Raw genomic sequence first — 16,045 nt, forward strand, 5'->3', positions numbered from 1 at the left:
TATATCATGTTTCTATTGTGGAAAATGTCGTTTCACTAGGTTTTTACGTGGGTTAGGCCACTGCACATCCAAATAAGTGCCCTTAACGACCCCCAGCCCGTCAGTCTCCATAGGATAACATGGGAAAACTCGACCCCCTACCTGGTGGGGGTCCAATATATTTTCATCTTTCTAAAACTGCTTTTCCATGTCTCACCTCCATAAATTATTGTATAAACACAGATATTTGTGCATTTACTTAAAATACATGGAGTTACAGCCAGGTCGGGATGGTTGAAACAGCTGTTTCAATCGTCCAGATATAGATATATGCCATTATAGCTTGTTTTGCTTTCCATGTAAACAAGCATGCAATATGAAAGTCTGGGATTGTGGAGAACGCTAAATGGTCCGCTGAATAAGCATGTAGTCGAACCTTTAAATGAAAAATACTCATTAATAATTGAAAAAATGTAACCGTTAATGAAGTTTACTTTGGACCATCAAAACTCGTTTATGGCCTGTAACTCTGTGATAAAAGGAAATAACAGGAAGATATTTGGCTGATAGAAGGAGGTTAACATGCTCTATGTTTTGACTTAAGGAAGTCTGGCAATCATCATTGCACTTGGAGAAAACTGGAATGTTTCATCCGTCCCGCGTTTCAATCGTCCCGGCTCTCCCCTACTGTCTTTCTAAACTATCTTTTTAATAAACTGTCTGTACACTTACAAAGTTCTCAATGCTTCAGTTTACATGTGGGGACCCTCATTATGCTACCGTGGAAGTGTGGTGCTATTTTGAGCCTTGTTAGTGGTGTAGAAATAGCAATTTCTTTTTACTTTATCCATGCCCTGACGACTAGCTTTATAAGCTAATTAGCAGTTTGCGCTAAAACTGGTCACATTCGATTAGCATGAAAACAAATCCCAGAGAACGGTCGACTCGGTAATCATGTGTTATTAACCCCTAAGTTCATTTTGCACTGGATTTCTCCTTAGTCGCACACATAGTGACTTCAGACTTGACTTGAGACTCATCCTCAAAAGGACTTGACTCAGCCTCGAGATGCGGGACTCGTGAACAATCTTTTTTTTTTAGGAAACGTGTCATGAATGTTAATTATTCCCCTCCCTGCGTAACCTATAACCTCCCTATGTAAGACGTAATACATAACGTATTTGCTGCGCGCCGCACATGTGACTCGTGAGAGAGAACAACAAACATGTCGACTGCACTGGCAGCTGCTGTGCCATTCATCATAAACTTTGGCTTTAAAAACTTTATACAACAAGGCTCAAACAAAAGAAGAGCTGAATGCAAAATATGTGGACTCAGCTCAGAGACTTGAGACTTGACTTGAAATATAGCTTAGATACTTGAGACTTGAGACTTGACTTGGAATCTAGCTCAGAGACTTGTGGGCATCTCTGATGGGGTCTGTAAAATGTAAAGGGTTAATCGTCTGGAGAACAGGAATGGAATCAGGAAACATCATGACAATCTGATCGGTAGGTGTTGAGATATTTTTAGCCATAGCGGCATCCGTGCCTCCGTCCAACACTTTAGTCCAGACTGAAATATCTCAACAACTATAAGATGCATCTGATACAAACATTCATTTCTCCCTTTACTTTCCTTCAGTTTGTTGCATCTGCAGCAACTTCAGCTCCTGTCAACAACCTCAAAAGAAGGTCATGCGGTTTTTGGCTGCAAATAAAGGGACAGATTACATAATAACAAGAGAGTTGCCTCTTAAACAGAACCTGAAACCCTTGTGGCTGTGTTACATTCTGGTCTATTTTCTGCTCCTGTGGTTGCAGACAAGATAAGAGAAACTTTATTGTCGCCCATCTATATAAAGCACACTACAGTTACAAATGAGGATCTAAAATAATATATTTTAAATAGGCCTATTTGTTTGCAATTTTAAAAGAAGAATCTCTGGTATTTTGACTGAAATGGAGAAATTGTTCAAGATGTGTTGGAGGCAATTAGGGCTTCAGTGTCTCTGCATATAAATATATTTCAGATATGGCACCACTAGATGGCGGTAAACACTGGGCTGTCACAGCTCTGATTTCACCCAAACTTTACTGTACACGGAGCAGAACAACAGGTTGATTCTCAACTGGGACAACATTACAAAACTGTAAAATATGAAACCTGCACAAGCTGCTTAATCTTCTTCTTAATCTACTTTCCACTTAAGGAATTGTTCATTATGTCATCCTTAATTACTCTCTGTTGAGCAGGGCAGCTTTCCCTCATCACAGCTTAAAGGTCTTTGTAGGAAATAAAGAGAAATTACATTTTTATACTTTTTCAACATGTTTCTGTGTTTGATAAATGACAATTCAGCAGAGTTAAATGATGCATTTGACCAATCAGATGGGCTGCACACCCCATAGAGCCCACATAACACACCAGGATGAATACAATATTTGGAATATATACTGTATATCAATATTTCAAAACAAAGACTTCAAGAGAACATATATGCCTATATAAAAAAAGTACATATTTTGCTGCAGATCAGAACACAATGCAGTTGTTTGTTCGGGGAATTCATCAATCATCAAGTAAATGGTTCAGACAAATGTGAAGAGCATCTGAAATGATGTCCTGTTCCCAGAATTCTCCTCTGTGGCCCAGACGAGACCTGGGCTCTTTGCACTCAGTCTGCCAGTGTAATCTAATCAAAACTGCTGCAGAACGGCATGATGGGAGTCATCATGTCTGTCTGCGTTGTTTCCTGTCCGCAAGTTCAATCACAGATCAGACAACTGACTGATCACGGCCACTTTACACAGTGATTGGCCAGGCGTGAGAAAGTAAACATGGTTTGAACTAGAGATGCACCGATTACAACTTTCTAGGCCGATTCCGATTTCCTTTGAGTTAGGCCAGCTGATACCGATTTCATTTTTTCTAACCACTTTACAGCACACACAAATATTTATTTTCTATCTTTTCTTTAATATCAATCATTGATTCTCCATGCTTATTTACAGAACCATCCAAGAATTCTCTAGGGGGCATCACATCCACTTCTTTTAGGTAGTCATCAAAAGCACCTATCCTACTGTTGAAATCTCCACACACTAAAATTGCTTCAACTTCTGAATATAAATAAATCTGACTTAGAACATGATTAAAGAAAAAAGAGGCGTCCTTTCCCCATACTGACGTTTGAGGTGGCAGGTAAAAACAACAAAACTAAAACCTGATTTCAAATGCACACATTTTAAACCTAGAATACCATCCACCTGTTTGTCTACAACATCAATTTTGTATAATTCCACCAAGTTATTTTTAACAAAAAACCCAACCCCACCGGAGCCTTTAGGTGCTTTAACATGTTTTGTACTATTATAACCAAACCATGTATAACCTTCCAAATCGATTACTTTGTCATCAAATAAATGTGTCTCATCTATGTGTTTTATTTCAGGCATCCTTCAGGCTGATTTCATGAACCAATCATACATATAGCTACGAAAAGTAATGCACTGTAATTTGTATGTATTCCACGTATTGGTGTATCGCCCACATTGACTGCTGCTGTATAAGAGCGTGAGGCGCCGCGTAATGGCCTCTTTACAGACGCCGTTCCCGACCAGGCGCGCGCTAATGTGACGTCAAAATGATGTAGATCTTGATGGCGCGCCAGGATTTTAAGTGTGCGACCAGAGGTCGTGAACCACTCTATTGTTTTCAGCGTGCACAACAAAGCGTAAACAGGAAGCATGGACGAGTTTGAGGGCAACCGTATGCCAGGACTCTCAGAATGACTGCAAGTCTCTCTTGTAAACTTACTGGGTTAAGAGGAGTTCTTTTATGGTGAATGAAAGGCTTGATCCGACGAAGTAGGTCATTGAATCGTTGTGCAGACATTCTGTAGTGTTCAAAGTGCTTATCTTCTTCTCTTCGCCATTGTTTATCTTTTTCTTCTTCTTCTAGTCCGTAGAAATAGCAAAGTCGGTAGCTGGTAGAAAACTTCCCCTTGTTCCTCCAGCGGAGGTGGAATATACTTTTTCCTGTCAAAGTGGTTAAAGCTTTCAGGAGCCTGGATAGCTCACCTGGTAGAGCGTGTGCCCCATGTACAAAGGCTCAGTTCTTGTCACAGCAGCCGCAGGTTCAACTCTGACCTGTGGCCTTTGCTGGATGTCATTCCCCCTCTCTCTCTCTCCCCTTTCACATCTTCAGCTGTCCTATATAATAAAGGCCTAAAATGCCCCCCCCAAAAAGTGGTTAAAGCTTTGAAAGTGCATTTTCTTCATATTTAGAAATAAAATGTACTTACAATATAATTAAATGGTTAAATATAATGTAAAATATGAAATATCCTGATGATTGAACATTTTAAGGGACTATTTTCAGTGTCCGGTTGGTGGTCACGTCTTCCGGGGGATGGGGTTAATTGAAATCTGAGGACCCAATTTAAAATCTCGAAATCTAATTTTTGGAGAGTTAGAAAAATGGTACAACATTTTGTAACGACATTCATGGTTCTCAGACTTTAGTGACCCCCTAACCTTTCTGGTAACACCATCATGTGCTTCACATTCCGGGTTTTGAGTAAAATGTCTCGACATGTTGACAACTACCGGACGGATTGTTACTTTTCTCACCTTAGTGCCACTGTCAGTATATCAGTTATGGTGTTGCTAGAATCAAAATTGACAAAGTTCTATTAGTTTTACTGTTTTTCACAACATGCAAATGAACAAAACATCCATCATGGCGGACCTTTATGTTACAAGAGGCTTTTTTGTAGAGCACATTGAGCTGCATATGTGTGAGAAATGTCAAATCAGACTTACGTTGTGAGGGGCGTTTCATTTCCAAAATTGCTTTTTTGATTGTTAATTACGGCGCCACCATGTGGCCGTTTGGGCTCATATTTCTTGGGTACGAAATGCACATCATTCCCAGTCATTGGGCCAAGTTTTGGGTTTCTAGCTCATTACAGCTCACGGGAATTTAAGCCGCGGCGGAAAACGACAAATAATAATAAACTGGAGCAAAAACAATAGGGTTCTACCCCTTCGGGATTTGAACCCTAATAATAACAAACCAGGGGAAAAACAATAGGGTTCTACCCCTTTCTGGGTTTGAACCCTAATTAAACCCATTAAACAGAAGGTCTTTAGACCCTATAATGTGCTCCAGCCGGTTTACTATCAAGGACTTCATCTGTTGTTTCGTCCAGTAAATGAGAGTTCTGTTGGGCACAGATGAGGAGGGGCCAACCCAACAATAGAGGGGCATCTCTGCCCCGAGAACAGCCAGGGACCTGAGAGAGGGACCACAGAGGGACAGAGACAGTTCAGCAGCTTATCAGATGGACACCTTCTGTATCTGAGGTTTAAAACACAAGAGACAAGAAAATCATCCAACAGGACGCCTTGATCCTATGCTCAGTCTGCAGGGACAGGAAGGTACGTTATCTTATCATAACACTGTTTTAATTTCCTCTTAAGTGGCAGATTTGGTCACAGTTAATGTCACAGGGTCACTTAGGTAAGCTAATGCTAACACTCAAACTCTGTGAGTTGGTTGAAAACGCTGTTTCCAGCAGACTTTTTCATGTTTCTAGTTGATTCATTTTAAAATGAGAACTAAAGCTTAGGTAACAAGGCCAAAAAATCTGCATCCTCAGCACTTAATGATCCATAGGAGACATGGAAATAAAGGAGCAGCAATGTCCATGTGTTGCAGGGGAAACTAGTTATCCTACTAGCATCTTGGCTCCCACAGGGTGGATGCTAAAGTCCTTAGCAAGACATGCTACCATTTTGCAACTTACATTAGAGCAGAAGAACACACAACAGTTTAACCAATTTCTTACACTTTAGCACGCCGTTTCGGCATGTAGAGAAATCCAAAGCTTGACAGACCTGCTGTTACTAGTCACGGTTGCTCAGCTGTGATTGGACAATTGCTGTTTGAAGGATTAGAGAATGGTCCATTCAGTGATCAGAGTGCAGATTTCAGAAAATCTGCACTCAAATGCACTTAGGGAAAGGTTTGGGGTTTTCCAATTCACTTCAATACAGTTTTCGACAAACAACTGGACAGTAACGTTTGAGATACTGTATGTTCCAGGGGGATAAGAAAATAGACACACGGTCTTATTGGCTAAAATGTAAAAAAAGTTAAATGTAAAACGCAGCTTGTCATTATTGCAGCAGTGAAGTGTCTGAGTGCTGATGTTAATAAAACTATAAAATCACATCTGGAAATCAGAAAATAAACCACTGGAACCTGGAGATGAACCAGATGTATTCAGTGTCTGTGTGTGTCTGTCTTTGTTTTCAAGCAGACTGAGGCCTAAAGTTGAGTTGCAATTGTACATTTTATCTGTGTTTCCATGTCAGTGACACACACTATTATACCTAACATAGACACGTGTATATACTGTAATAATTGAGTTAGGATAAGGAAAAGTTTCATGGGATTTACTCAATAATGACAATAAAAAGATCCATGCAAATTGTTACCTTCATTTTTTTAGTTTTCTTAGTTTTAATTTCGAGTGTATATATACTTTAAGTGTAAAAAAACAACCTCCTGATGATTAGGACTGCAATTAAAATAACAATTATATTCATAGTTGATTGATCTGACAATTATTTTGTTGATTAATCAATTATTTGTTTGGTCTATAAAATGTCAGAAAATGGTGAAAATGTGGATCAGTGTTTCCCAAAACCCAAGATGACGTCCTCAAATGTCTTGTTTTGTCCACAAGTAAAAAATATTCAGTTTACTGTCACAGAGGAGAGAAGAAACTAGAACATATTGACATTTAAGAAGCTGTAATCAGATAATAAAAACATTTCTTAGAAATCTGGACTATATATATATATATATATGTATGTATCTTGTTCTGTTGGACGTGCAATTATATTTGTGTCTCAATTCTGAGCATGTGATGGGATATTTTTAACATAATTTTTTTTTGCATGCACAAGTTCTATTTTGTAAAGAAAGTATTATGCAAGAAGAATAATTTAATTTGAAAACACAAAAATCAGTTGTGTCCTCCACATATAGTGTGTTTGCAATCATCCACATACATGCACAATGATAACCTCTGGTGGGATGATCGATCACGAGAGAGGTGGGGAAGAACTGGGAGAATGATCCAAAATAAAACTCCTTAGGTTCTCTGCTAGTGTTTATATTTTGGACTTAGGCTGGATCACACTTCTCTTATTTTATATCTCTTCGCTCCTCTGCTGAACCAGAAGTTGTTCTGGCCCTCATTCATAAAGGCCGTCTCAAAGCTCTTATTCCTGCCCCGAGGAGCAAGGATGGAGGATGGATCTTGGAGGAGCTATGAGCGAGAATACACGAGAGCTGCCTTCCCCGGAAGCCGTGCAGCTGAAAGCTGTTGCTAACTCCGCCCATACAGCTGACGGATTCACGTGATGTTTCAGAGGAAAGGACGTCTCATCCTTCTAAAAACACATTTCCTCGTTTCCTCTCTCCTTGCATGAATTGCTCGCATCTCTCCCATGCTTCCTCGGTTGGATGGACTAAGACACGAGAAAGGGAAGCAACTAAAGGAACCGGGAATGCAATTTAAAATATGGGATGCAGCCTAAATGTCTTCAAGGAAACCCCACAGGGGACAAGGTTCCTCTATCAGCTCTGATCACATCATTATCTTTACAGGACAACAATCCATTTTTTTGGATGCAGACGGAGAGTAAACCATGAAGTGCAGAAAAAAAGACATGCTTGTTAATTGGTGGAGCATCACGCCAGTGTTGCTGTTCTCTCTGTTTGTGTCTGTTCAGCTCCACCGCAGTTTGGATCAGGTCTGAATGATTATCTGTTTAGGGTTCATTGGGTCGGTCAATGAAGATCTCTAGTCTGGAGAATAATATGTTCACTTTGTTCCATCTTAATGCAGAGCCATCTCTCTCTCACACACACTTGTCTTGTAGACACATTTGTAACCCCCACACACACACACACACACACACACACACAATCTACGTACACGTTGGAAGTCGAATCAGCAGTCTGACTCAGACTTTCTGTGGTTTTAGAGCCCCCCCCAATGCCGAGTAACGACAGTCACCCTGTCTCTGGTTGTTAGACATTAACAGTGGATCATTAAATTCTAATTCAAGGCTGGCTTCATATTTTCCAGATTACACTGTAAACTAAATACTGGTCTGGATGGATAAGACACCCCCGAATACAACATCTCTACATCTGCACACACCACTGCCAAAAAAACACCAGACTAAATCCAGCTGACACAAGCCTGCTAGCTTGGAGAGCTTTGTACCTATTTAGTAACTATTTTTAGTAAATTGAATGAGAATGATAAAAAAATGGCAAGGTGTCTGGACGTCCAAGTACAGATATAACATAAAGCTACTGTGACTGAGCTAGCAGTGTTCTTGTCTGGTTAGCTCATCCTTGCTAAGTGTCAGCAATCTCACTAGCTTAATCGCTAATGTAGCAATACGTTCACGCAGTTTATTTAAAGGACATATTTGACTTCTGTCTCACACGAGGTTCAATAAAGCGGCGACACACAACTACTAATATTTAAGAAATAACAGCTTTATTCTGAAACAGTTCAAAAATCCTGTTCTCAGATGTAAATCTTTTTAAGAATGTATATCTTTATAATGATCATATAAACTTTGTTTTGACATTTGGCCCCAAGAACAGCAACCTCATTAGCTCAGTCGCAAATGGGGCAATAGGTTCAAACTGTTTATTTAAAGGACGCATTTGACTTCCGTCTTATATGAGGTTAAATAAAAGCGGTGAGCTTCAAAAGCTTCCTCAGGTTTGGACTCTCTGTTCTCTCAAAGGTCAGCGCTGTCAGGATGGCTTGCTATTGGTCAACAGCGTGAGATTTACTTTGCATCCGGGAGGGAAATTCCTGATCGTTGCAGGTATAGCAGCTTTAATGTATGTACCAGCTTAGTTAATTGTGTTAATTAGCGCACCAGAGCATGTGAGCGGAGTCGAGTGGTGAGAATTTCTGCTCATTGCTCCCTCCGCTGCTCTCCCACCCAAAGCCGCTCAGCTCAATATCGCTCCGCGCTCAACTCAGATTTCCCCCCGCTTCAAATCAATGAACGGCGCCCACCTTCCCTTCAAGCCTGGAGCTCCGTCAGCAAAAAGTCCACCAGATGACGGGCACTGGTGCCATGGAGAAGGAGGCACTCCGTTCATCTGCATGTACTGTGCTGCAGTAACTACAGAGACAGGCTTGGGCATTATTCAAACTCATGATGTAAGCCTTAACAGAGCGAAATAGATTACCTTTTTTTTTTTTTGGCTGATGAGTGAATCAAATCTACCAGCCACTTGCATAATTTAACAGCACTTGGCTGGTGGATGGTGCTAATTTTAAACCCTGGTCATTAGTGTTGCATGTATTTGGTCATAAAACAAAGTAATGAACAAATGGAAGATTTTGACCCGATGATGATGCTGAATGAAAACTTAAGGGATCACTGAAGTTGCACAGTTCATTCGCTAAAAAACATGGATGTCTGAACTAAACTTGAATGTAAATCCATCCAGTATATATAATTCCAGTCTGCACCAAAGTGGTGGACTAACCAACTGAGATTGCAATCCCTGAAGCCATGCCAGTAGCGTGAGGGTTCATTATGATGGTTGGCTCACGCTGACAGTTTACCCCTTGTCCTCATCTGGATCCAATCAGTTGAGTTCAGCTGCTTTTTGCCGTTTTGTTGTGTCTGTCTGAGACAAAACTGAGTCTCCTGTGTCAGTTTGGGGGGTCTTTCTTGTGGTCTGTAGTTGTCGTGTTTCCAGGCCTTTTGGTGGTTTGGAGGACAGCCTCAGTGGCTTCACCGCACTCTGTTTGTCTTGGATCAGCATCTACAGAAAAACCGTTCAGCTGGGAGGATTATGAAACTGGTGCGAGCCTGAAGAAATGCTTTCCTAAACTGAGCCGGAATATCGGAAAACTTTCTGATACATTACAGCCTTCTTAAAATGTTTTGAAAGAAACATTTTGACAATTGTTTTGTTGCTGTTAACTCCCCTTCTTCCACGGTTTTCTCCTCCAGCTCTCCGCTCACTGATCCACATCCAAGATTACTGCGATCATAAAGTTCTCATGCCATTAAATTCAGCAGAGCACCTAAGATGAATGAAAAGTTTAAATGATCGGAGAAGCCTCAGCCCACCGGCGGTTTCCTGCTCTGCTACTCTGGTTACAATCACGCACAAAGAATGATGGGGACTTTTTCCGTGGCGTCCTTGGAGGCAACCTCAGTGGCCATGTTTCCCAAGAGTGGGGTCACGATGTCTCCTCGGAAAAAATGAAATATGAATTACTTGCATATGAGGGGGCGCCAAGAGCAATTAGATGGGGCTCTTATACATAAAGAGCTGGAGGGAACAATTTTGGAGGAATGGCAGAGAAGAAAATAAAAGGCAAAGCCACAAACAGACTTACCATGTATTTGAGTATGTACTAAAAGAGTAATGGGGTTTTTAAGCTTTGTAGTTGTATTTCCTAAATAAAAATATTTAATTGCAGCTAGTTTCGTTGAGAAATAACGCTGAATTTTCCCAGGTGAGAATTTTGCATTTTCGTGTCGCTTATTCGTAACACTCCAAGTGTGTAAAGGCCTTCATTTTGAAACAATTCAAAGATCCTGTTGTCAGATGTAACTCTTTTTGAGGATGTGTCTTTAAAATGTTCATATAAACCTTAACTTGACATTTGGCCCTAAGAACAGCAATTCATTTATTTTAGGTTACATCATAAAGAACTGCTGACTACAGTTACCCAAATAATCAGACAGACATCGGGGTTATTGTGGTCTAATTGCAGTTATTAGGAGCAGTTAATGTTTTGTCATGTCAATTTAAGACATATGTTGATTTACAGTAAGAGTTATTTCTGCACTGTAAGTCGACACAAAAACCTGTACAGCAGCAGAAATGTCATCCGTGTTCGTCAACATTTTCATGATTGTATTTCTGTCTGTTTCTGTGTGGGAAGACGATATTCTGAATTTCTTCCCTTCCACCAGAAAGAATATATAGGCACATTTCTCACATAAAACTTTAATAGCTGCAGTAGATGGGGTTTTCACCAAAGCAGCATTATATCTTTGTGATGTTTCTGATTTTTTTAATGAATTAAATCAGTAAAAATCTATGAATTCAGTCCTCAGTAGAGTCTACAGGACGTTTTGACTGTAGACAAAAGGTCTCTAAGGGCGCTTTCACACCTGTAGTTCGGTGCAATTCTGGGGTGAAGTTGCAACATTGTTGCATTTTTAATTTGGTTTGGTTAGCTTTCACACTGCACTTTGTCAAACGCAACAAACATTATAATCAAATGTCACACGGTCGACTCACTGACACTCAGTGACACTTCCTGGTCTCAGAAATAATGCAACACCAAATTTATAACGTCTTGGGTGTTCTTTAAAGGCTAACAATGTGAGCAGCTGATAGACAGCGAGTGAAGGAGAGGGCGGCCCTGATGAGAGAGATGATAATGTGTTGTTACACAGACGACGAGCAATGTGTGGTCATATTAGGTTATAGTTTCGAAAGTTATCATCCCTTAAATCATATATAAGTGCGTCAATTGTGTGCAAGGTTGAAATAACAAGTAAATGCACTGTTTTTTTGGTTCACTTCTTATATTTGGGTCGGATCTCACCTGAAGTGAATCGAACTCTAGGGCACTTGGAAAAGAACTGAGACCCCAAACAAGTTTGTTTGGTCTGCAACAGAGTTCGAATGAACTTTCACACCACCCCAAACCAACTGGACTATCCGACAACACGGGTTCTTACAAACGCACCAAACAGCTCAGGTGTGAAAGCAACCCAAGACTCTAAGTTACTGGTTAGAGTTTTAATGGGTGGAAAGTAAGTAAAAGGGAAGAGCTTATCCTGACTGCTCTCCCTGTCCACACTGTCTCTGCTGACTTGGGGATTTGAACCTGCATCCTTTTCATCACAGTCCCGGTCCCGCTGACAACAGAGGAGCTTTGTGTTTTGTTGTGTTGTGGAATTTGGAGCATTCACTTCAACGATCATCACTCATGTGACCTCTCAGAGGCCTGCCTGATTATCTCTGCTCACTGAAGCTCATATAATGTTTATTTTCCCTCCAAACATGTCAATTATCTCTCCTCTTCCTGTGTAGGACCACTAATTGCTCCATGAGGAATCAGAGGCCATGGTGCTGATGGGGCTCCATCTGCTGGCACTGGCCCTGTGGGTTGGCGTTGGAGTAAAGCTCCAAGTTCAGGGTGACCAGATAAAGCCGACCGTCGCACCTCTGATCCCTCACCGGCCTTTTGTCGTAGTGTGGAACGCTCCTACTGAATCCTGCCGCCTTCGATTCAAGGTGGACTTGGACCTCAGCGTTTTCGACATCGTAGCGAACCTCAACGAAACCCTAAGTGGACCAAATGTCACCATATTCTACCACAGCCACTTGGGATACTACCCACACTACTCCAACTCCGGGGTCCCTATCAACGGTGGACTGCCACAGAACCAGAGCATCTCCAAACACCTGAACAAGGCCCGGGCGGATATCGACAAGCTAATCCCCCACAAGGATTTTCGAGGCCTTGGTGTCATCGATTGGGAGAACTGGAGGCCTCAGTGGGTCCGAAACTGGGGCTCAAAGGACATCTACCGCAACAAGTCCAAGGAACAAATCCGGAAACTTCACCCGAACTGGCCGGAGAGCAAGGTGGAGAAGGAAGCGAAGGAAGGCTTCGAGAGGGCTGGGCAGACCTTCATGAACCTGACTTTAGCCCTGACTGAAAGCCGCAGGCCGGACGGGCTGTGGGGGTTTTACCTGTTCCCAGACTGCTACAACTACGGGTACAAGCAGCACCCGAGGCGGTACACCGGCGAATGCCCCAACGTTGAGCATGTACGCAACGACCATCTGATGTGGCTCTGGAAGGAGAGCACAGCCCTCTACCCATCCATCTACCTGGACTACGAGCTCAAGTCCTCCGCCAACACTGTCAAGTTCGTCCACTATCGAGTCAAGGAAGCCATGAGGATCGCATCCATCGCCCGCACGGACTTCACATTGCCAGTGTTTGTCTACTCCAGACCTTTCTACGCCTACACTTTTCTGGTTCTTTCAGAGGTACATTTTTCAGTTCTAAGTCACAAACCTTTACAATTGAACCTTCTGTCATGCTTGTTCATCCCTGGTGTGGCTCTTTGTGTGAATATTGCAATTAAACAGTTTTTAGCCGTTCTCTTTGCAGCAACGTCACTATAGGAGAGCATGTACCTTAACAATGCTTTCCCAGACACTTCTTAGTATCTTTGTAGACCCGAGAGTAGTTGTAGATTATAAAGGCAATAACAACTAGCCAGTTTTAGTTAGATTCAGTTTTTGATTTGTTTACTAAGCTAAAAATTACCATCTCGTGTTTCAGAGCGACCTGATTCATACCATCGGGGAGAGCGCCGTCTTGGGAGCATCAGGCGTTGTTCTCTGGGGATCATCAGAGTACTCACGATCAAAGGTAACGTTAAAAAGTGTAACCAAAAAATATTGTTCCAACTGGAGAGTTAGAACTGATTAAAACGGTGCTAACTTAAAATAAAGTTTCAATACAAAATTCAGTACCAAAAGCTTTGAATGCACTTAAACTCAGAGTAAAGTAATAGCCTTAAACTGAATGCATGTTATATAGCATTGTACATCATAACATACATTCACATAAAACGAGCATTCAGGAACAATAAATGTTAAAGTCATAAAGTGCTTTAAACAAGGCTTCATAGTTTCTGATGTCATTGTTCTCTCCTCCAGAACCGAATGTTTCCAAAAATAGTGATATTATTTTTTTCTGACCAAACTTTTCAGTCACAAACCAGGAGACAGAGCATCTGATTTATGTGTGAAAGTGGTCAGGATTTCTGTTAGATTTCTTTACATCCTGTTTACAGCAGACTCAGCTGTAAATCTAGGAGAAGAATCTGTCTTGTAATCATCACTGAAGAGAACATTTTCAAACATACTATGACACAACTGAAATTAGCTTAATCTCAATTGATAATCTCAACATTTCCATTGTCACGATTCTTGAAACCTTTTACGTATCACTGTAAAGTCCAGCAAACTGTCGGCAATCCCAGCCTCCGCCCTTATTTTGAACAGAATTATTATTTTTTTTAATGCTTTTGAGTTCATTTTACAGACAAATGACGTTGAAAAATGGACTTGAATTTTTTTGTCCTGCCTCTTTTTAGAGAAACTGCTTGACAGTGAAAAAGTACATCGACGGTCCGCTGGGACATTATGTCATCAACGTCACCTCCGCCGCCAAGCTGTGCAGCAAAGCGCTTTGCAAGAAGAACGGCAGGTGTGTCCGCAAGAGCCTGGACTCGGGCACTTATCTGCACCTGAACCCGCGCTTCTTCCACATCCACCGCAACCCGACGCCCAGGGGGCCCCGCTTCCACGTCAGCGGCCACCTCAACAACCTTGACATCCTGGACATGAAGCACAAGTTCACCTGCCAGTGCTACCAGGGCTGGGCGGGTGTTTACTGCGAGATGCCCCAGGCTCCACCCCCTGCTCCTCCTCCCCCACCTCAGCCTGCCTTCCCTCTGCCTCATCCCAGAGAGAACACCCTGCTGGGAGACATCCTAATCATCCTGTCACTCCATTTCTCTTGTCTGTGTATCATCATGTTCTTGGGACTCTGTCTCATTATCAAGTGTCTGATACTGGAGACTTAATTTTTAGAGTTTTAGCCAGACCCAAAGCTGCAGTTCCTCTAATGTCCACGAGAAAACTATCGCAATTAATGGGAAAACCTCCAACTTCTCTCTACAAACATCAACAAATACAGTCAGTAGTACTTCATCTAATGTGTGTCTTGGTGGTGATTTAAACAAATGGCTTTTTAATTAAAGGAATATTTCACTAAAAAAAACAATGTTTTAAGTATAAAACATGCCTGTAGGCTCAAAAGGGTTTCACTAAAAAGTTTGTAGCTTTCTCTTTCACAAAAGGTGGATTCACAATTGTGACTTACCGGCAGCTGGATTTTCGTGGTATCACAAGATCACAGAAGAATTGCGGGATCACATTTCACACGAAAATCCATCTTGTCAGGTTTCAAGTAATGCGTTTGTGTCTGAACTACCAGATTACCGAACCAATTAGCGTCCGGTGAGGAGCTACTGGCAGATATGGACGTGGTTTAGGGGTGACGGCCCTAAACCACGCAAACAGATGGCTCATCCAATCACCAGCCAGGTATTATTTGAAAATGCCTGCACTTTTCCAAACAGTTTCCAACCAGGGTTTTTCAGATGATTCTGTGTTAATAAAGCATCTGGCGTGCACAAAAAAAGGAATCAAACATCCACAGAAACTTCTGAAACCAGTGAACCAACCGTCATCTCTGCCCGTCAATCGATCATTTTCTGCCATTTTTCCAGGTCAGGTATATCGTATAGGAGTAGGACATCCCTCTTCCTCATCCACGTTCTCCCCGTGCATTTGTTTCTAAGGCAACAACAACAACAACAACAACAACAACAGTACTTTCATTCAACCAAAATCAAAGTGGACCACTGTCACTGTTTATCGTGCATGGATAACCTATCAATTACATCTCCAGTCTTGAAGTGCAACTCAGAGCATGTTATTTTTATTTTTGCTATAAGCCTGCCATCTTGTTTGACAAGTTTCTGTAGAGGTTTTAAAACATGTTTCCCTTTTAGGCCAATGGAACTGCAAGCTACAAACATTTCAGAGCATAAAAGAGGTGAATATACTCAAAAGATGGCATGTTGTTCAGATTTGATGAACCATGATGGCCATGTGAAGTTCCGTATCGTGTGTCCCCGTCCGCTTTGGACCTGAACTGGTTTGGTTTGGGGGTGGGTGGGAAAATTGAAGGGAAGTGACACACTGTTTTCACTAAGTTTTGTTCACAATGGATTGTATTGTATGTCACGTGGGATGAAAATTTAAACTCAAATAAAAAAAAGATGTTGCAGACAGAACTAATCACTTACTTCTGGAA

General features: G+C 41.5%; 1 protein-coding gene across 1 annotated transcript; it reads left to right on the top strand.

Annotated features, from left to right (window-relative positions):
* The first annotated feature begins 5,332 nt into the window (after window positions 1-5,332).
* hyal6 (hyaluronoglucosaminidase 6) lies at window positions 5,333-15,545 on the top strand. The gene is made up of 4 exons (XM_078256016.1): window positions 5,333-5,423; window positions 12,169-13,137; window positions 13,436-13,525; window positions 14,256-15,545. The coding sequence occupies exons 2-4, from the start codon at window positions 12,202-12,204 to the stop codon at window positions 14,745-14,747; spliced, it is 1,518 nt and encodes a 505-aa protein (XP_078112142.1). The 5' UTR covers window positions 5,333-5,423; window positions 12,169-12,201; the 3' UTR covers window positions 14,748-15,545.
* The last annotated feature ends 500 nt before the right edge of the window (window positions 15,546-16,045 follow it).

The sequence above is a fragment of the Sander vitreus genome, chromosome 8 (genome assembly GCF_031162955.1).
Source record: "Sander vitreus isolate 19-12246 chromosome 8, sanVit1, whole genome shotgun sequence".
Classification (NCBI taxonomy): domain Eukaryota; kingdom Metazoa; phylum Chordata; class Actinopteri; order Perciformes; family Percidae; genus Sander; species Sander vitreus.